This window comes from Periplaneta americana, chromosome 1 (assembly GCF_040183065.1).
Source record: "Periplaneta americana isolate PAMFEO1 chromosome 1, P.americana_PAMFEO1_priV1, whole genome shotgun sequence".
In the NCBI taxonomy this organism is placed as follows: domain Eukaryota; kingdom Metazoa; phylum Arthropoda; class Insecta; order Blattodea; family Blattidae; genus Periplaneta; species Periplaneta americana.
The window spans coordinates 53,347,138-53,369,335 of NC_091117.1; the positions used below are offsets into that span (position 1 = coordinate 53,347,138).

Here is a 22,198-nt window from a genome sequence, read left to right on the forward strand (position 1 = left end):
ACAGGCGATCGTAGTACAGGCCCTTAGTTATTTAACGACGCCGTATCAACTACGAGGTTATTTAGCATCGATGAAATTGGTGATAGTGAGATGATTTTTGGCAAGATGATGCCGAAGATTCGCCACAGATTATCTGATATTTGCCTTACGGATGGGGAAAACCTCGGAAAAAATCCAACTAGATAATCAGCCCAAGCGGGAATCGAACCCACACCCAACCGGAACTCCGGATCGGCAGGCAAGCACCTTAGCCGACTGAGCTACACCGGTGGCTGAGTTATCCTCATAAATATGGTGCTCAGAAAAGAAAGGAGAAGGAGACGAAGGAAGAATTATCCAAGAAAAAATAGAGAACATTTGAAAGCTTTGGTTTTGTGTTGAAGAAAGCTAGAACGTGTGAACAGGAAGAGGAAGTGGAAATTGAATCTTTGGATCAAAGAAAAGATATTCAAGATGAAGACGAAGTAAAATCAGGATCTAATGAACGTTCCGAATCAATAAATACAACACGATCAGATTTTTCTTGCTCCACTAGTAGCCTCTCACTGTGACCAATAACATCATGTAGCAACCTCTAGACCTTTTGATTTTGACATCGGGACATTAGAAAATTTGTAGTTTTCTACTGGGTTGATTCAAGAAGTAGTTCTTCGTGGGCTTAAATCACTCCCTAAAGAGTTTCAATGTGACATGAATAGTAATTTATTTTCTCATTGTATTCTGCAATGCACCTTGAAAAATGGAGAAAGCGTACCAAGAGACTGACTGCCGTATCTTCAGCAAGTTGCACGTTCAGTATTATGTTCTCTTGGAGATTTTACTGGTGGAAGAGACTCTATGATAAATTACCTACACATAAAAATAGTGCTAGACATAAGGCATGTTATCTAGAGTGGCGGGGCTTGGAGAAACTTTTAAGTGAGGATTTAGTAGTTGATATGTTACATTCTAAAACCTTTAAGAATGAAGTGGACAATGGGAGGAAGATTTTAATCCGTATTTTGGATGTGATTCTGTTTCTAGGTGAAAGAGGCTTGTCACTGAGAGGGGATACTCACCTTATTGGTGATCCCAGGAATGGCAACTTCCTTGGGATCTTAGAATTAATTAGTCTATTCAACCAGTAAACTTTAAGAATAACTTACAAACTCTTCAACTCCTGAATGTCTTTACTCAACAGAAACCGATCAATCTATTTTCAAATTCTGCATTGCTTTGCGCATATTTACTACATTGCCATTAAAAGTTGTTTAGCCTGTTGGCGCGTGCGAAGGACATATTTCGCTCAACAATGTCGCAAGGGAGACTATCATGTCTTAGAACCTTAGCTTTGGAAAGCAGTCTTGCACGAGAGTTGGACTTTGAAGAAATAATAGACTATTTTGCGAGTCAAAAGGCAAGAAAAGCTCCCCTGTAGATTTCTTAAAAGTAATGTTCTCCTAAAATGTAAGTTAGTGACTTAGTGTGTGTGTGTGTGTGTGTGTGTGTGTGTCTATATTTAAAATAAACAATAGAGAATAGAGTAGCATAAAATATATGTTCACTTTTGTAACGTCCATAATAAAACATTAAAAAGCATTGTTCAGTGTTATGCTACTTCACATACGATTGTTCTCAATACTCATATATCGTTTGAAAGGGAGGCCCGTAGAATCTTAGCCAGGCGGCCCATTTCGGCTCTCTACGGCCCTGGATGAGTTGTCTCAATTTAGGAGACTAGCCAGATGGCTCTGAGTGACAAAGAATACTTGATCAACCCTGAGAGCATGATGTTGGGAATGGTAAGTGATACTGTTTTAATAGTACGAGTTTAATTTCACCATGAAGAGGATATTGGGTTGTTTCTGGCATAAGATTAGCTGGAATGGGTCCAAGTGACACCAACATTATTACTGTAGAACTCTTAATACTCATATGTGCAAGTCTTGATAAAATCTCGCACTGATTGAACGCAAATAAATGCATCTCCGAGTCTTTGTTATCTCTGTTACATATGCCATATATGCGTGCACATTTCTCGCATATACCAACCTTCTGAGAACTCGTACGTTGGGTGAGAGAGATCCTTTCATAACTTGAGAATGGGAGATTTCTAATATTTGTGACGAAACATACGAATACACTTTTTAACACGTTTTACAGAGTTTTTATTCTGCAAATAAGTTCCTACTAGGAACATTCTCTGCCTAATACTGTACCAAGCCACCATTTTAGAATGATAAATATAATTGAAACATATAAAAATACTGAACAGCAAAAGAAATCAACTCGTAGAGATCGCACATTGTGTTCAATTTAAAAGAGGACCACACATTGAAGAGTACATAACAGAACTATGTGTATATTTTGATTGTAATATACAGGTTGGAAATAATATAACTGTATAGATTTTAACAGCTAATTCCTTGGACAGAGTACAACAAAAAATTGTAATACCATATTAATCCCAAATGAACATTTTCCTCAGAAAAATTTTTTTTTTTTTCCCCCTTATTGTTAATACTCTTTTACTCGATAAGCACTATCTGTATGATTCTGATTTTTATTCTTACCATTACAGAAAATGATGAGGAATGAATAATCCCTTTGCAGTTTTTAAATAAAATGGACGGTTTTCTTGCAAATTAGATAAAAAGTTAACATGTATCATTATTTTCTGCTATTAGGAAGTTTGGCAACCATGCTACAGTTACTAAGGGATGGAATGCTGCTATCCAGACCTGAGTTCGTGTGTATTCATAGGTGAGCCGGTAAAGCGCTGTTGCCAAATTATGCAAACTTTCAGCCCGATTTTCTAATTAACCATGCACTTAATTACAAAATGTATGAGATTTGTTTCATTTATTGTAATGTATTCAATTGCCCCCTTCAATCTGCACTGTTATATCACTTCCACCTTGCATATTCCTATGTCATAATTAGTAACCAAGCAACAATCAATTGTTGTAGACAAAGGCATTGAAACGGAAAAATATCATCTTCAAGATATGCTGGCACAGTTATTTGAAACATAACTGACTGCGATACTTTAGTAGGAAATCTACCTGCAAGTTCTAATACGTGTTAAGGGGTTTTATCAAAATACATTTCCAGGTCGCAATGTCTCCTTGTCAGCAAAGATTGGTCCGCATTTTCTATGCTTTGTATTCAAACAAAGGAGAAATAAGCACGAAATTATGGTTGGTGAATACAAGTTTATTCCTAAAATCGTATATTTGCCATAATTATTGATGTACACAGTTCTATCAAAATCAGACTTTTCGTTTCACAAGAAATTCATTAAATTTGCTCATAATGAACACACATGTTTAAGAACTACTTTTCAGATTTTCATAATTTTGATCTTGATGTATAAAATGTGCATCAGCTATTCTATAATCACAACATAATCAGTATTGTAAGTTAACATGCAATATTAATAACAACGTAAATACCGTACAGTAAGCACTTTTAAGATAAATGTAACATTTGTTCATTAATCATATTATATTTACATAGCATAAATGGCCTATATAAATCAATGAAACCTAGTTTCATATGAAAAACAATCATACAATTCTCTATCATTCTTGAAATTTAAATTCCCTTTTAAATGAACCAAGTAAAGGAAATAAAGATTTCTTATGTGGGCAACAAACAATGTCTGCACCATTTCTTGTACAAAAACTTCTGTGACATTTCTTTGTTAATCGATTAATTACAATATCTGAAATGAACATGACTACCCTATTTTACATCAGTTGGTCACGTCTGTTGTACTAAATGACTAAATATAAATTAAACAGAGCGTGTATATACAGGGTATTTCAGGAGGAATAGTAAATATTTTAGGAGGTGACAGTATGGACTGCTCTGAGTAAAAAAGTTCATATAAACATGTGTCCGATTTTTATTGGTATAGAGATACAGCTGTTAGAATATAACGCAAAGGTGTTAAGCAAAGGCAAATGATTACGTTCAAAGTTGATTTTCATAAATTCCACCACCGACTTCAATGCACTTTCGACTTCTCTTGACAACACCACATGTAGCTCTTCTGAGGTCATCTTGGCGTTCTTTTATTCTATTATTCATAATCCGAACGATTAAATCGACTCTTGTGTTTACTTTTTCTTTGTAGACTTCGCCTTTCAACCATCCCCACAGGCAAAAATCTGGAGTAAGGTCCGGGGACCTTGGTGGCCAAGAAACGTGACCATATCTGCCGATCCATCTTCCAGGGAATGTTAGGTTTAGATTATGTATCAATTATGTAAACTAAAGCACAACTTCACAGTTTGACCTTCAAAACAAAAATGACAATCGATAAAAAAGCCCATAGCAAACGGAGTATCAACACATGAAACGAAAGTGTATTGAACGTAATCATTTGCCTTTGCTTAACACCTTCTTGGGTTACATTCTAACAGCTGTATCTCTGTATCCAATAAAAATTGGACACATGTTTATATGAACTTTATTACTCAGAACAGTCCATACTATCACCCCCTAAAATATTTACTATTCCTCCTAAAACACCCTGTATATATTACACTTCATACTCTTGCATAACTTTCATCGAAATCTACAGAATTATGGTTGAAAAACAAAATTCCGGATTTTAAAGACTTCTCTCTTGTATAGAAAACTATAATCTTCTCAATGAAGAGTGCACGATAGCCAACTTTTAAACACAGCGTCTGTTCAAATCATGATGGAAGTGTTGTAAAGATGTGGCTAGCATGTCGTCTGCATAGGTCTGTACATCTTAGCTCATCAAGATAGACAAGACTGCTTGGTGACATGTTATAACAATGTGCATTTGAACGTGGAGAATTAATCCATAGAAACATAGCAAATGTACAGTATATGGTTGTGATAATATTACTAGGGACCATATTTTGCCCCAGGAGGCTACAAGATTAAGTATTACTGGAGTTTTAAGTGAATGATGTGTGTCTAGCAAGCAAAGTACTTGACTGACGGCTCACGCTACTCTTGTTTCGTCAAATGGGGCAGAACAAAACATGAACCACTTTAACGATTACACTAATATTTACAATTTAAATTCTTTAAACTATGTGCACTAGTTTACGCTATTTTTTACTCTTTACACTATAATAAAGAATGTAGGCCTACATTGATCGAACATTATTTCCATTATTAAGCTAATGTAGTGTTGTGTATTGTAATGCAAGGTATATTTTATTTCATAATACTATAGCCTACTAATTTTGTAAATTTTGTATAATAGTGTAAATAATGTTTAATCATATAAGCCTTCATCTTTATGACAGTGTAATAGTGAAAATAGCGTATTTTAGTGTGCATAGTGTAAAGGGCCCCAAGGAGAATGAAGTTACACAATGCAGAACTGCATGCATTGTATTCTTCACCTGACATAATTAGGAACATTAAAACCAGACGTTTGAGATGGGCAGGGCATGTAGCACATATGGGCGAATCCAGAAATGCATATACAGAGAGAAAAAGACTGGGGAGGCTGAGATGTAGATGGAAGGATAATATTAAAATGAATTTGAGGAAAGTGGGATATTATGATAGAGACTGGATTAATCTTGCACAGGATAGGGACCAATGACGGGCTTATGTGAGGGCGGCAATGAACCTGCAGGTTCATTAAAAGCCATAAGTAAGTATAGTGTGAAGGGCTGTCAAACATTGACTACTTTCGAAAGCTGATTGTCAGAAAGACTATTTTTAGTTTCTAGAATATTATCTTTCTTCAAATATTATTTTTGCAGAATATTAAATTTATTTCCAATATATCAATTTTTTTAATTGTACAGATCCAGAAACAAAATTTGGACCACCTGAATTTTCAAAGTTTCAGTTATAATATACTGTGTATGCTCAGTAAGCACTCAGTACAAGGGTGCTCGCAGGGAGTAATTGCTACCACTGAGATTTTTATTTATTAATTTTTTTTTTTATTTTTTTTTTTTTGAGTTCGATACATGTTTCCTCAAACCCTCGGTAAACAATTCAACAAAAGCAAGTCCTTCAAACTATGAATGCGTGCACAGGGTAATTTAGATTTCAGAACTGGCTATTTTTATGTTAAATTTTTTCTCTCCTCGTCCATCTGTTTCCTCTTATTTTCTAACCATCTTGCTACCACTGAGATTGGATCCTGCGGGCGACGTTGACTCAGCATGTTAAGTATGTTATAAATAAATAATAAAATCGATATTAGTATAACAAGCTAATATTTCTTATTATGTCCCATACAATGCTTCTTACAAATATCATAATATTTGTTTATCCCAGAAGTAAAGACAACATTTTAAATTAATATTTAACAAATATTTCAATACGTAAACTTTTTATGTAACAAATTATTATTTAAACTGAAATTTCACATGCCACAGCTTGCTTGCCCACTCTCGTACATAAGATAACAGTATGAATATTTATGGGTAAACATTTACCACATATACTAAAACACTACTTAACCATGTAACATGACAAGACATGGAACTACAAATAACATGAATGTCTCTCCAACAAGTCTTAACTTCATATTACACCATCTTTTATATTCACTATATATTATTTCATTCAGAACCAACATATTTTGTAAAGAAAGGATGTTCAACCCGTACTCCATTCCTTAATCTGTGTGATCTAAAGCTATAGCTGAACTTTTCTGTGTAAATGAAATTCCACAAAGTTTCTATGTATTACGTAAAGGTTAATGTGGATGGTTGGAAGGCAGAAGAAAGGCGCTTCTCAAAAAACTATTACCACTTCAGGAGTGTTTAGCCTCATTCACAGTGCTGAAACTTCACATATATTTGCAAACAGCTGACCACCACGTGATTCTTTGACGAAAATATACTTTTTAATTTATATAAATTCCCAATTTTACATATTTTTATCATAAATGTGGATTAAAAGTGAGAATATGGTAACAATGTTAATGTTCTTCACTGTTGCTCCAGAAATAGAAAGATATTTTACTGACTGTATTTATATGTTCTTTCCATCTTTTTATCTTATTTATCTCAATATCATCATTGAGGCTAAATAAAGTGTTTTATTAGTACCGTATTTTATAGGTAATCACACTGAATTTTTATGTCTAATTATTATTAGCTTATATGTGAAAACTTAACATTATACATAACTATAAAGATAGCCTACATAGTGTTTCTAGCATTAATTACTTTTTAATTTAGCCTATACCAGTAACTTTTTAAACATTATTTTATTTTTATGTTCAACGTTGTTTATGTTTCTAAATTCAACATTTCTTATTTTGTGTAAATCATCTTGCAAACCCCCCTCACCTGTTTACATGACCCCTTGACATAGTGTATTTTATAAAAAATCTGAAAATTTAAAGTGTGAAATGTTTGTCATGTTTTAGTTTGAAACCTCCAAGTGTCGATTATTCCTTTGCATCCAAAAATTAGTCATTCATAAATAATGATCAAAATTTTTGGTAAAAATATAGTTTTTTTAATTAGATACGACAACAAAAGGTCAAAGAAAATATTAAGAGACTGCATTCTGAATGCAAAACAGCAGTACTACAGTGATTTGAATTATTTCCCATGTATTATAATTAAATTTTCCTAATAATGAAATAAAAATGTATTTAATATGTTGTGAAAACTCGTAAAGAGATACCAGGAATGTTGACTTTCACAAGGCACATAATAATCTGTCATTGTGATCAATTTTAAAGTTTATTCATATTCATGCAATGCTTACAGATAAGTGGTGGTGGTGGTGGTGGTGGTGGTGGTGGTGGTGGTGGTGGTGGTGGTGGTGGTGGTGGTGGTGGTGATGATGATGATGATGATGATAACTTTAAACAAAGCAATATTAAAATTATAAATTTATATACGAATACCTGTATTAAAAATATACAGTGCAGTATAACAAAATGCGGGAGAAGTTTTAAAATTAAAAATCAAGAAATAGTAGTACATGCAATAAGATGCAGGGAAATCAGTTGGACTGAAGGACATGTATCATGAGACAAGAACATGTTGTACCATGGGACATATCATTTTCTAACCATTGCAGGGAAATTAAGGTTTGATGTCTTTTTAACCAGTGTTACTTTCAACTGCCTAGCCACAGTATAATGAAAAGGCTTTCAACTGCAGTTTGTTTCTTTAGGTATTCCACTACAATAATGCAAATTGTTTATTTAGCCAGGATGTATGCAGTAAAATATACAAATACTTTTCAACCTCAAGTAAAATTTTCTGGAAGAAACACTGATTGTAATATTGCTACCATTATTAGTTTATAAAAAGAGTTGAATAATATATGTTTTCAACTGTTTTGATATCAAACGTTTCATTTCAATGCCAAGTTAGGTTATTCTTTATTAATAGTTCAGAATTCTGCTTCATTTTTTATTGTTACTTAAGTATTACAAATGTGTAAGTTGATTACATTACTACATCTACTGTTCTCTCAATAGGATCATTAACAGTAGCTTCTGTACAGTAGGTACCTTCTTTACTTCAATATACAGTATGTGTTTTTTTATACTTCACAGCAGATTGAAAATTTGTAACAAGAATAGGCCAAAGAATTCCAAACTTTTTTCTGTCTCTGAAAAATAAAAACTATATAGACATAAAAAATTCCTCATATCTATTATTTATTCTCACATGTAGATTCATAAATGAAACATGTATTACCTTACGTAACATGTAACTTACAATCTTGAATGTATCAATATATTATAAACATTAACTTCAATAAATATGAACAATGCTCAACAACAGAATATAGAAAATTACAACAGAAGAATATAAAAATACATATTAAATGAATAAACATAATGTAACCTGTTTCATATTTTCAATTGAATAATTTATACTAAAATAATAACTGTCTCAGTGATAGAACACTAGACACGCATTTCGGATGTCATAGATGCAAATCCTGGGGTCTGATCTAGTGGCTTTCTTGATCATAAATAACTACGAATCTAGTTGTTTCAAAAAGCAAATGCCGGATTGGTTTCCACTTCCATTACAAAGATATGGATACTGATTCATGAGACCTGAATCCATAGTTGTACATGGTCGTTGATGACAGAAAATTAGGAATGTACAGCCTTTGGCACAAAAAATTACTGATCCCCTATAGCATGAATTTGCCTTAAGTCCACTTTGAACAGTGCCTGGTTCATATGAATAAGGAAAGGATGTTTATTTCGCACCTAATTTACTCCTTTAATACAGTATATATTTGTTATAGATTATTTATACACAAACAGAAAAGCAACAAAAAAACAAAGGAAAAACAGAGTGGAATCTTGCATAAGAAATTTGTTCACGCGTAAACCTAAACTCTCATAAAATCAACCAAAGTCTTCTGAAGGGGCTTAGTGTATGGTAACCATTCAGTTTTCTTCTTCTTCTTTTTTTTTGGTCTAAGATGACACCATTCCCAATAGACAGTCACAATATCACCTTCCAGTTGTATCCAGCATATTCCGAATCTCACTGGACCGGTGGACAACAATGACGTCACGCTGCAGAGGAATAGGAACAAAACTGCTGGAATGATCGATGGCTGTCATGGCGACTGTGTAAGTTGTTATCTGTGCTACGCTAGCAAAATTTTGCGAAATTTCCGTACTGCCATCTCGTTCAAAGAAAAGAGATCATAAACAACTTATTTCTTGAACCATAGTAATAACTGGTCCGTTGACATGTTCGCTCATAAGCCATTAACATATTGTTTTATGTTGTGCTCATTACAGCAGAACTAAAGCAGAACACACCGCCATGACACAACAGTGCACGATGTTATTTGTCTGCTAATTCCCGCCCTATACAAGAACCAATCAGATTCACTGATGGCGGCTGATGGAGTCTGCCACTACCTCTGCAAGCTGATAGCACCGGTGCGACACCGGTGGAGCATCAGTGATGTCATCGGTGGAATTCGGAACACCGTGATGCCATCAGATTGCTCACCGGTGAGATTCGGAATAGGCTCATCATGTTTACATCATTGTATTATAACTTTCAATTTGAAAAAAGTTGCTTTTTTTATTTAATTTTTTTTGTAAAATATTCCAAGTATTTTCAATGCAAATTATCTAAATAAAAAAATTAAACGTTCACAATAATCTGTTAATTTCTGTAATGTTATGTAGGGAATAACATAACCTTTAATTTGCTACGTAATTCTAATAAGGTTTCATATTTTTGAGCCAAAGTCAGATGGAAGGAAAGATTGGAATAGTTCTTTTTTATCTTAAAGTGGTTTGTAATTAGTGGTTTTCTGTTGTATGTTTTCAGTGTTGGAATTTTATATACAATTAAATTATTTTATTTCGATTACAGGAAGATAATATAAATGACAGTATTTATTCATGAAAACATAGAACTTAAGATTTACAAACAATTGACATGAATTTAGTTTAAATTAATACTAATTTTTTTATAAATCAGATATACACTTGTGGCTAAATTTCCTATTAATGTAATGTAGCTAGTTATGTAATGTATTGAGTTCCTGAAAGCATTATTTCCTTGTAAGAAATATATAAATTCTTCAAAGTTCTTAGATAAGATTAAAAAGGACAATCAGTTGGACAGAACTAACATTAGTTTCCTACTTATTTTTATCGTTGCTTACAATAACCCTCTAAAAATCATCTGGAAACTCTTTCTTTGGCAAGTATAAGAATATTGCATTACTGAGAACAGATCTAGATACTAATTGGTGTATAAAACGATATGGTTTGTGCTTTACCTGGCAATGAAGCAGGTTCATTTTGGACTGGAATCTTATCATAAAGAGAGAGAAAAAAACAATTGTGTTATGATCAGCTATACCCCTAATTTTCTGGCAGAAGAAAAGAAATTAACAATTAACCAAGGCCATGTTACATTAAGAAGGATAAACTGGAATATATTTTCAACATCACAACTTCATTCACTGAAATTCTGCTCATACCAAAATTTTCAAATTATATAACCAATCTTCACATTTATTCAGTTGTTACTCGACTTCCTGAAGTGGCACAAAAAAGTTAAGTTTTATTTATTCATTTATTTAAGTTTTAATCATCCCGTAATCAATCCTAACAAATTTCGTATTCAAGCCTTTTTTTTTTTTTTTCAGAACCTTGTGAAGTTACAATTACATTCCTGTTTGAAAGAATATCATCTCTAATTGAATTAGACTAAAATGCCTCACTGTTCATAAAAAATCAAACTCGAAATTCAAATTGTATGTTAAGTTTTTAAGTGAAATATCCAAATTCTAAATTTAATGCACCACAATATTTTTAATCTGGTCACTGTTAGCCAAACAGCTAGAGCTTTCCATGCTGGTAACCCGGGTTCGAATCCTTGCAGGTCCAACTGGAATTTGTGGTGGACAAAGATGGTTTGGTGGTAGGTTCTTTGGGGTACTCCCATTTCCCCTGCTAGAATTCCACCATTGCTCCATTCATCTCCATCATATGGTGTTACGTAATTTTACTCCTATGGTGCACCAAAGGGCAATGTCTTCATGATGCCTGAAATAACTACAAGCTTCGGTGTGTTGTCCACTAGATGGGGATGGCTTGGGTGATAGTGTTGCCAATTTTTCTTTTCTGCAAAACCGGACATATAATATTTCTAGAAAGTCAGAGATGTGGTGGTTCAGTATTTCCAGTGCCGAATTAACATTAGTAACAATGTAGTATACACTATGGGCCCCGCATACTCGAGGGCCCTAAATAGGAAATAAAAAATTAAATAAACAAATTGGGCTGAAAACTTTTGTGGACCATAACAGTCCTTCTGGGACTATAACCTGTATGGATGATGATGATGATGATGATGATACACAAATTGAAAATTTGAAAATGCTTGTAAGCTTTCCATTGAATCGAAATCTTATTGAAGGGAAAAGAGAAGTAAATAGAGGGAATAATCACTTTTACACTTAGAATTTGTCATTTAAAAAAGAAAGAGTAACTTTAAAAAGCTTTAAAATATTGTACAAAGAAAACATTACCTAAATACCATACTTTGTCAAAAAAAAAAAAAAAAAAAAAAAAAAAAAGGAGAAATCACATCTGGACCGACTATTTGAGTGAACACCAAACAACAGAGAGTAAAACCGAACTGTCTGGGCGAAAACCAGATGATTGGCAACACTGTTGGGTAAATGATGTTAAGTGATGCGCACGCACACGCACCCCCCCCCTTTTACGTTTTCGTTACCGACGGCAGAAGTTGCAAGTATTGCAGTCGGAAGGAGAACGTAGAGGGGAGTGCTTGTACTGTACAGATCAGTAGGAATTAATCGTTGCAGTCCGAACATAGTCTTGTGACATTGTGAGTGCGTAGTTGTATCAGAGCACCTCTTCTATCTGCTCTGGTTGTAGTGTTGGAGCATGGAGGTTCCTTCTTGTGCAGTGACACATTCAGACAATATACAATGTTAACCAGTTCTGCGAGTAAGAAAGATAAACAGAATGCCATGATACTGTAGCATGCTGCGCGGTTTACTTGAGAGCAATAAGGCAAAATGAAAAGGAGCCTCAAAAACTTGTTATTTATACAGACAAGAGGCTTCGATCCATACACGCTGTACTGTCAACAAAAATGATGGCAGCATGTATGTTTTCCTGGAGTCCTTCAACATTTTAGCATGAGAGAAAGGCTGATAATAGTGCACACAGTGGGTACAGCTCAACCGTTCCTTTTTGGCCGGTGGATTCTGGATATGCAGTGCAAGTCTACATTCCATGGCACATGAGCAGTGTTCAGTGTATTTCCGGAGCCATGTGAGGACAGTGTGACGACAGCGTAAAATGTAGTGAGTATAGTGAATGATATACGAAAGTTGCTACGTGTTGAAATGCCCTGTTATTTCGAAACTAGCATCCAAGACATTGCACAGTCAATGCCATGAAGCATGAATCAGAGGCCGGGGAGACGCTGATACCTTTGAAGAGGGTTCAGGAGAGAGTTGTAGCGGTGACCTGCATGTCTGAGAAATCCGTGAGAAGGATTATGAAGGAGAGGCAACATGCTGAAGAACAGGGAACTTCATTTGAATTGCTTGGTAACAAACACAATATTCCGAAACCGATCACTCATATAGATAATTTCAACGTAGATTTCATTCAACAAACAATTTATAAGTTCTATGTCGAAGAGAAATGCCACTTGGAAATTCATGAAGATTAAAAGGAGTCATAAATTCTCAACAGCCATAGAGAGACATGTCTAAATATATTATCCCTTAGAAGTCGGAAGACTTATACCACTATTGCACGCAAATGTCTTAACTCTTAACCAGGGGTTCGTATACCTGCATAATCGGGTAAATTCGTGTTGAATTTGTTAGCCGAGCGGTTTAAGGTGCACAAGATATGTCCAGCCAGCATATCGTGTCTAAGATCGCAGATTCGCGTCTCGGCCACTGCAGTCAATTGAGCCTGTGGTAAAGGATGGGGAGGCCCCATGTAAAACAATCGGTGTGATAGTATGCATGGAAGCTGATGGGTTTCAGTTGACTGCAGCTGAAATGATTTTGCTCCTTTTTTAAGAAAAAAAAAAACATAACAAAAAAAAAATGTATTGTTTTAATCAAGTGCAATGGCCTTAATGTTATATAAAATTAAAGAATATCAACGTATTTCATATATAACATACAATTTATAACATATTATATCACGTCATGACCATAATACTAGCTGGCCACTATAATGGCTCCTAAGGGTTAAACACATTAGCAATACCAATGTTGGTATACAGAAGCAAGCTGTGGGCCATTAAAAAAAATTAATCAATATGAACAGAAAAACAGCAGAGGTGAGATACTCGTATATGTATGAGGATACTGACTTCTTAAGCATAATGGAGCTAATATTTTATACAACAATTAAAAATGCAACGAATATTTAGATTTATTTAAAATTACATCAAAACAGAGAATGATAGAATTTCAAAACATTTAGACAGATGCCAAAATAAGAGACATTCAGGAAGAACCACCACACAAAGACTCGTACAGTTTTTGCCCCAAATTATATTGACGAGTCGGCCTCGGTAGCATACTTGGTATAGCGCTGGCCTTCTATGCTCGAGGTTGCGGGTTCGATCCCGGCCGAGGTCGATGGCATTTAAGTGTGTTTAAATGCGACGGGCCCATGTCAGTGGGACAAAAATTCTGGCACACTGGCGATGCTGATATAACCTCTGCAGTTGTGAGCATCGTTAAATAAACCATAATTTGATATATTGACGAAAAAAGTAAAAGTACTATTTAGAAGGAAGATCCTTTTTCATTGTGTTTTTCAGAAGTCGTATTACACTCCTGTATTTGTCCTAATGACTGTGAAGATCTACTTTCAAGCCGGTAGCCATATATTGACAGCTTTACGTTAATGGAAAGATTCCAGTACAACCAAAAATAATAAATTATATCAACTTCATGGCACAATATATAGAAGAATACAGTCTTGTACCTCCTTTATTAACCCATCATTTGTCGCTATACAAGCATTTTGCTCACCTAAAAAGATGAACAAAATGTCATCTGTGTAAAACTGACGTCTACTACAGTGCGGTCCAAATCTCCTGATGTTTGGGGCATGTTTACTTGTATGGAAATAGCTAGTACCAACAGTGTTGCATTGCCACGTACGAATATTCGTTGATGCCACATGTAAAAATAATATGTGCGCTCGGACAAGTTCTTCATGACAGGGTGTCTACATGAGATTAGGTTGACTGGCATTCTTTTTCTGAATATATAGAAACAAGAATCTCATTTCTACGCCAAGTATTTTGCATTTCATGCGTCTTAATCGCGTCCAGCTAATTTATGTTTTTATGATCTTCCAGGAGTGATGTTTAACAGCTGCATGCCGATAAGAAAGCCTTTCGAAGTACCAAAACTATTAACTGTAAACTATCTATTCAGTGACATAAACATTAGATAAAAATAGTTATGAAGCGAGAACCAAAAATGCCTGCTCGATTTCTGTTTGCGTTGTGTGCAGATATTCGATATCCTTTGTGTCTGTCAGTGAAATGAATAATTCGTTTGTAATAAACATTTGTGCGAGATCGTGCATATTTGCTTGTTTTCCGCACAGAACCAATACGCGGTAAGTGTGAAATACACATTCAGTATTCCCAACGTAACACACATAACAATTTCCCTCTTCTTACAGCTTAAGCGTGACATTCATTTTACTGCTTTAGGCTTTTAACATATTATTTTTAGAGACGTTTAACATAGTAATAATTATAAATTGGAAACTTACCACTGCAATTTCACCTAAATTGCAATGTTAATTATTGTTTTTAAATATTTGCAAAAATTAAGTAAAGTCTATTACTCCACGAAACTTATTGCATTCCTGATACAAGTAACATTAAGGAAGCCGTGAAAAAATCAAAAAGATTCCAGATGCCGATGTTATTACTGCAATATGTTATATAAATAATATTGTTAAAATATTACAATGAAAAATAAATCATTACATAACCTTACCGTTTGTTTTAAGTTCGCATTTATAGACTGGGGGAAAAAAAAAAGACAAACGTATATCACGGCCTGCTGGAGTATAGTAAACACAGAAAACATTTTATAGCAACAATGTTGAAGAAAGATATTTTGGTTTTCCGAAGTTGCAGTCACTAAACAGAAACCAACATGGAGATTTCATTGCAACTAATTAGAAATTCGTCTTTCAGGTATGTAATAAACGATCTTCGCACAAAACTATGTTTCACTTTTTCAATCTTTTCCTCGACCATGAAAACGTCAACATACCGCTCTTGTAACGTATATTACTATTCTGTATGTTCTTTATTAGTTGATTACTTTATTTGTTTATTAGTGGTATGAAATTCAATTATGCCATTCAGCAAGGCCAGCAATGTGTTCAAATGTAGCAGAATTCCATTACGCAAGCTCAAACTTGTATATTTTCTCTGAATCTTCCTAATATCATTGGTTTTCTATAGATTTTGCAATGACTCTAGTCAAGTGCCACTGCAATGAATAAAAAAAAAAGATTTTTCATAACTCTACTGTTCCCTGAAAGATTGCGCTAATGCTTGTAATCACACGTAGAAATTAAAGTATTACTACTTTCCCAACTGTAATAAAGAAACAGACTGTCATTTGTCATCGTAAGTGTTTTACTGAGAATACAATTAAATCTCCAAAGTAAAAATATATGCTGTGAGACCTACAAAAACAGTTTATAAACATATCAGGAGGTTCAACTAACAAATGTATAATAAGAGTACTCCATCAACTTCGCAGAATTCACATACGAGGGGGGGGGGGATCTGATGAACTTTTATAATGCCTACATTAAAACACATAATTATAGATACAGAAGCACATTAACAACTTTTCAGAAGCAGAGCCATGTGCTCATATAACATAAAAATAACAATTTAATATGCACCATGTATTATAAAGTACGTAAGTAAAGAAATACGTATATTTTAGCATATGCTTATAAATGCCTGCATGTATTCCAACTCTGAGTAACATTACATAATAATATAACAAAATTAAACTTTTTAGTGTTTCATTACAGAAAGGAAAATAAGGAAAGCAACTTGCTTTCAGATTTGTCTATAAAATAATACCATTTGGCTCAACTTATATTTCTGTTTACAAAATACGTCTTTATTAAGTTTAACCATTTGTGAATACAATAGATAAAATGAATATAATTGACAGCTTTGATTTTCAAACAATTCAGAGACTGGAATGCTTTACCTGCAGACTTACTAAAGGCTTTACCATTAATCAAAAATGTATTTAAAAATAGGCTTAAGGATTTTACTAATAGACGGTAGTACATTATACACACTATTTAAAGGGTGTAATTGAAATTTTGTTATTTGAAGTGTTGTATCAGTGAAGAAGTGTGTTGTGTCAGTGAAGTGTGTTGTGTCAGTGAAGTGTGTTGTGTAAGTGAAGTGTGTTTATGTCAGTGAAACTTTATAGTTTATAGTGGCAGTGGAAAGTATTTGAACAGTGAAATGTTTTTGAAGTGTTAGTGAAATCAGGATAGTATCAGTGAAATGTGTCGTAGTTCCAGTGCAGTGAGTGAGTTGTCAGTGAAATGAGTGTAGTGCTGAAAGGTACTTGTGCATGTATGAACATATCATACTCGTGGGTTTTAGTTCGAATTTAGGGTTAAGATACAAATTAGATTTACTTTAAATGTTATTTTAAGTGATCGTGCTTCATTTAATTTAGGATGCACCCTATTATTATTATTGTTATTATTATTATTATTATTATTATTAATTATTAGTAATAGTATTATTATTAATTTATTATTAACTGTATTTTTTATTAATTGTGTTTCTTATTAATTGTCATTATTGAGTGTAATTAGTTACCACTGCCACCGGGTATATATTCTTTCGCAGTGGGAATAATTATGTCAGGAAACACAATAAAACTTATTTCTGTGAACATTTAACACGTTTCTGATCAATGAAGTTATATAGTTACTTTCTGATCTGTGTTCTGATTGCTCCATATTTATTCAGTACACACAACCGTAGCAGAAAGTAGCAGAATTTTGGCATCTCCATAGCAGATTTCGTGTTTCTAGAGTTGGGCACTCTGAAGGACAGTACTACCGGTAGTGAAAGTAATACATCCAGTGGATATAGTAGCAAAGTTCAGAAAATTATATTTAATGTCTACAATTTCTTCAGAAAATATTCGTCCGAAGAAAACCATAAAAATCTTGACTTTTCTAAGTGTCAAGAACTAACTGCCAAAGCAGTTCAATAAATGTATCAACCGTGTCACGTGTATGCAGAAAAGTGCAAAAAGCAGAAACACAGAGTGCTAAGAAATTGTTCGTCTCGCCTAGAAAACATTAATATACCTAAAAGAGTGACGAATTTGAATGACATCGAAAATACACCATTGGCGTTTCCAGTGCAACTGCAAATATCAATTTAATGGTATGATTTCTTAATACAGTATTTATTATTGTATGAATAAATAATTTAATATTGCTTTATATTGTTTTCTTATTGAGAACAGAACCTGTTTTCACCGGCTGCCCATTCCTCCCGCCAGACGAGTTTGGTAGAGCACACATCACCCACTCTGCAGGTTTGACAACGTCATGCTTGTACGTTATTGGCTCTCACAAAACGTCAGGAGATTTGGACTCCACTGAAGTACAATTTTCCCACTCATTCTACCTGACTTCTGAACCTTCCTGGAGCAGATGTATATTAGATTCAACAATGATCGCATTCGTTATATTTTTAACCAGTCTCGTTTCAGCTCTGTCACAGGTGTGAGCATTTTCCTCATTGAGCGACAAACCACATTAATAAAATGCTGTGCTGCGAGTTTTTTTCTAATTTAGAAGTTGACATCTAGTAATAGCATTTTGTGATCTGCAAGGGGTCTCCACCGCTGTGGAGTAACAGCAAGTCTGACCGTGAAACGAGTGGGCCTGGGTTCAAATCCTGGTTGGAACAAGTTACCTGGTTGGGAAGTTCAGTTAAATGGTATCATGGTTAAAGGGATTTTGATTAATTGAAGATTTACTGTATGTAGTAGATTTAATCAACTTAAACTTCGGTTTAAATAAATTTTGTAATTTACGTAAGATAATCTCCTTCCAATTGAGTAGAAGTAGCACTGTGAGCATTTTGCTCACGCATGACAAACTGTGTCACAACAATGATAGTGACAAATGATGGGTTAAAATAATAATTCCAGGACATTAATAAACAACGAATCTCCGAGACAAAACACGATATACTGTATAAATTGTAATTTATATTTGATTTGCCTGATTTGGAAGCACATTCAGGTGTTACAGCATGGATTTCTATTCAAGGATCATCTTCATTCACACTCAACCACTCATCATCATCATCTTCCCCTTCTGCATTGTAAACTTCCAACTCTTCGTCTGTTGCAACCACACGGTCGCCATAGTAATTGAACACTTCTAGTTCTGGTACAGCAGCAACGAGTTCTGCTAAAGAATCATCACACACATTGTTACACTGTTCCAGATTCAGACGCTTAAGGTGTGGCAGATGTGAAGGCACTAGTGCAAAGTAGCCTACGCCTGCAATAAAGTCAACAAATATTATCACCTGCCTGGCAAGTACCGCAACAGTACAAATCAGGACGATTCTGATCACTCCAACATGAGGTTTTAAAAAAGCACACATTTCGAAAAACGAAATTAACAATTTGTTCTTATACAGAGTGGAAGTGGTATAATAGTGCAAATTTGAACAGTGTATTTCTTAGGTAGAATACAAAAGAAAATGTAAACATTTTGTGATTAAGTGCATGGTTACTGAGATAAGTAAGCCGAAAATCTCTGCAAGGTGGCAATAGTGCACAGACGAACACATCCCTCTCAACCCTATCTCCATTAGCAATGATCTAACCAGCTGACAAATGTAAACAAACTGCATAGCAGTAGCAGCCCACAGTTACAAAAGTTGGCAGTTTTGCATGAAAAATAGGTGTAGTTAGCAAACACATACAGTTTATTGCATCTGAATCGGAAAACGCGTGTGATCACTGCACCTTCTCGAAGTTGACTGTGCACCCGAAATTGTACTCCAATTATCAGCACGCCCTACCCATCCCATGAGCGAACTTCTTTCACCTGACACAACTAGTCGCGCAGTGTGGGATATGCCCCATATGTTGATATCTGAATGAACAACTATCAGAAACTTTCTATTATTCGAACGCTTTTAACTCCTACCGAATTTCGTTATGCCAACTTTTCCAGCCTACACCCATTTCATTACGCCAACTTTTCTAGCCTACACTTGTATAGGCAGATGGAATTATAAGGCACTGTCACGTCAAAAAGCTGGGAGTTCCTACAGATTTGCAATAAAATATCGTAACTTGACTCATCTGTGAACATGTTTCCTGCATTATTAAATTTAATGGCATAACAGCGCATATATATATTTTTTTCATATTGGAGTGAAAATGGCAAGTTGTAGCCGATTTAAGTGAACACCATATTTTAACGTTTTGGTGGCTACTTCATTCACACACAACCCCCAGAATATCTGGAGGACCACACCTGCTGTTGGTCGACGGGTCCATTAGACCTAGCTGGGAGATCTTGTTGATCACCAGCTTTCCCTCCTTAAGCCACTGAAGGACGATTTTAGTGCCATAGCAAGTCAGCACTAGGAACAGAAAAGTAGAAAGAGGAGGAAGGAAAGTGAAATGAACCCCTAGGCCTCGAATGCTTAATGCTGTCGGGGTCGAAGAAAGTAAGAGTTCAGTCAGAGGACTGGATAGGAAAGGGTAAAGAGGGAATTAGGTATTGAATAGAGGAAAATTATACCAAATTCAGTCATTAACTCATCAAGCTGACCAGTGCTAATTGATGAGTAGCCCCTCCCTTTAGCTCAGCTTGTAAAATTATACTTACTAACAGCTGCACCACGGGAAGGTAGGGATGGGACATTGGGTATTTGTCCAGGTTGGTTCCTTAAAGCCTTCACTGGGAAGGATTAATGGCTCTCCCCCCTGTATCTGACAGATATCCTTTTTCCAAGAAATGAATTCGGAACACTTCAAAATCTGTGCTTCAGTGGCTGACCATGATAATGTCTTTGAAAAATATTGGAGTGCAAGAGGTCAAATGACTTTATTGTCAAACGCCTGGCATTAGAAAACAACAACAACATATATTTTTTTTCTGTAACTCTCCATGTTTCCCACTCATTACGTTAGCTGAATTTCCATTATATTCCATTAAGATAGTTTACACCAAACTTTTAGCGTCATGTTTTGGTTGCAAGAGAAATTTCCATAACCTTTCTACTGGTTCTTCATCTTTGATATAACAGAGGACTAAAACTATTTTATTTTAATTTAATTTAATTGTGATTTTGTTGCAGTGTCCGTTCCATTGGCTATTATTGCAACATAACGAGCTTCTTTAAGTTCCTTCGATAATTTTATTCTTCATGGATAACTACTAACATTGTTTTTATAGTTTTTGTTAATTGTGATGATCCCTATAAATGATCTTCGAAAGTTTAATCTTAATGTGGAGTAAAAGCAGTCAAGCTCTGAAATATCCAGAGGTTTGTTGAATCTTCTGATTCAGCAAGTCCTCTCATCGCTGATTCAAATATGCCACAGAATTTCACTCAGTTAATTATTTTAGATAGAACGTATCTATTCTTAGAAACATTTTCATCTTGTTTCTGAATGTTAGTCCAATACACAGAATATTTTAACATCTCTAGCGTCTAGCAGTGACAAATCTGTTTGATTGTTGAAATGTATTTTCGAATTTTCATGCTTTTCTATTTTTTTTAAGTCAAATGAACTATACAAAATCCTTCACTCCGGTCTTTGTCCACGTATTTTCTCCTTCAAACAGAAGACACGGAAAAAAAAAAAGCATTTTCATGAGCGCAGCAAAAAACCAATTGTTTCCATTACACATTTTGGTATTAAAATGACTTGTAATATGATTTCCCTCGACTTTTCCAGAAATTTCAATATTTAAATTTGGTATAGGACGTTCTACTTCCTTAAGTTAACATGAAATTTCTCTTTCAATTTCGAAAAGGGTTTGTCGATCAGTTTTTCACTGCATTCATTTTTAATACAAAATATTTTCTTAGAAACACTGACTAAACACCTCATACCACCCACAGTAGGCCTACTGTAACAAACTCTTTTTGATGCTGGAACTGTAATGACATACCGTAAGTTCAGAAGCCTATGTGTTCTCCTAATGCAGATCTTAAAGAGATGGGGGCAATGGCAGTTCTTTTTGTATATTCAGAGAACTGCTTGAGTTGCAGCTCTAATGCAGTCTTACGGGACAGTGAAGGAAACCAATTTCCTGCTGCTGACTACCCTACGTTGAGCACCAGGAACTGCCGATCACAAATCCGAAAACTACACTACAGATAAAATTCTCTTGAGCAGTGCAAGGCTCCTACAGACAGTAAAATCTCGAATCGAAGGAGAATGAATTGGAAATATAAATGAAACAATGAACTAGATTACATTAAAGCATGTTTTACATTTAACAGGTCAATCTAAATGGTGGTTCTGCAGCTCTGCAGTTCTTGTAGAGCCGCCCCTGCTGCACAGACTCCCCATCTCAATCCCATCTGCAGTAGCAATGACCTAACCAGCAGACTGGAATGTAAACAAACGACTATCACGT

General features: G+C 34.8%; 1 protein-coding gene across 4 annotated transcripts in view; it reads right to left on the reverse strand.

Moving 5' to 3' along the window:
- Nucleotides 1-5,976: 5,976 nt before the first annotated feature.
- The window catches only part of LOC138695741 (F-box/LRR-repeat protein 2-like), a 101,103-nt gene continuing 84,881 nt past the window's right edge, over nt 5,977-22,198 (reverse strand). For all 4 annotated transcript variants that reach the window (XM_069819912.1, XM_069819904.1, XM_069819921.1 and 1 more), the window contains exon 8: nt 5,977-19,087. In XM_069819912.1, the coding sequence (XP_069676013.1) occupies nt 18,846-19,087 (242 nt within the window). In that variant the 3' untranslated portion in view covers nt 5,977-18,845. The remainder of the gene's footprint in view (nt 19,088-22,198) is intronic.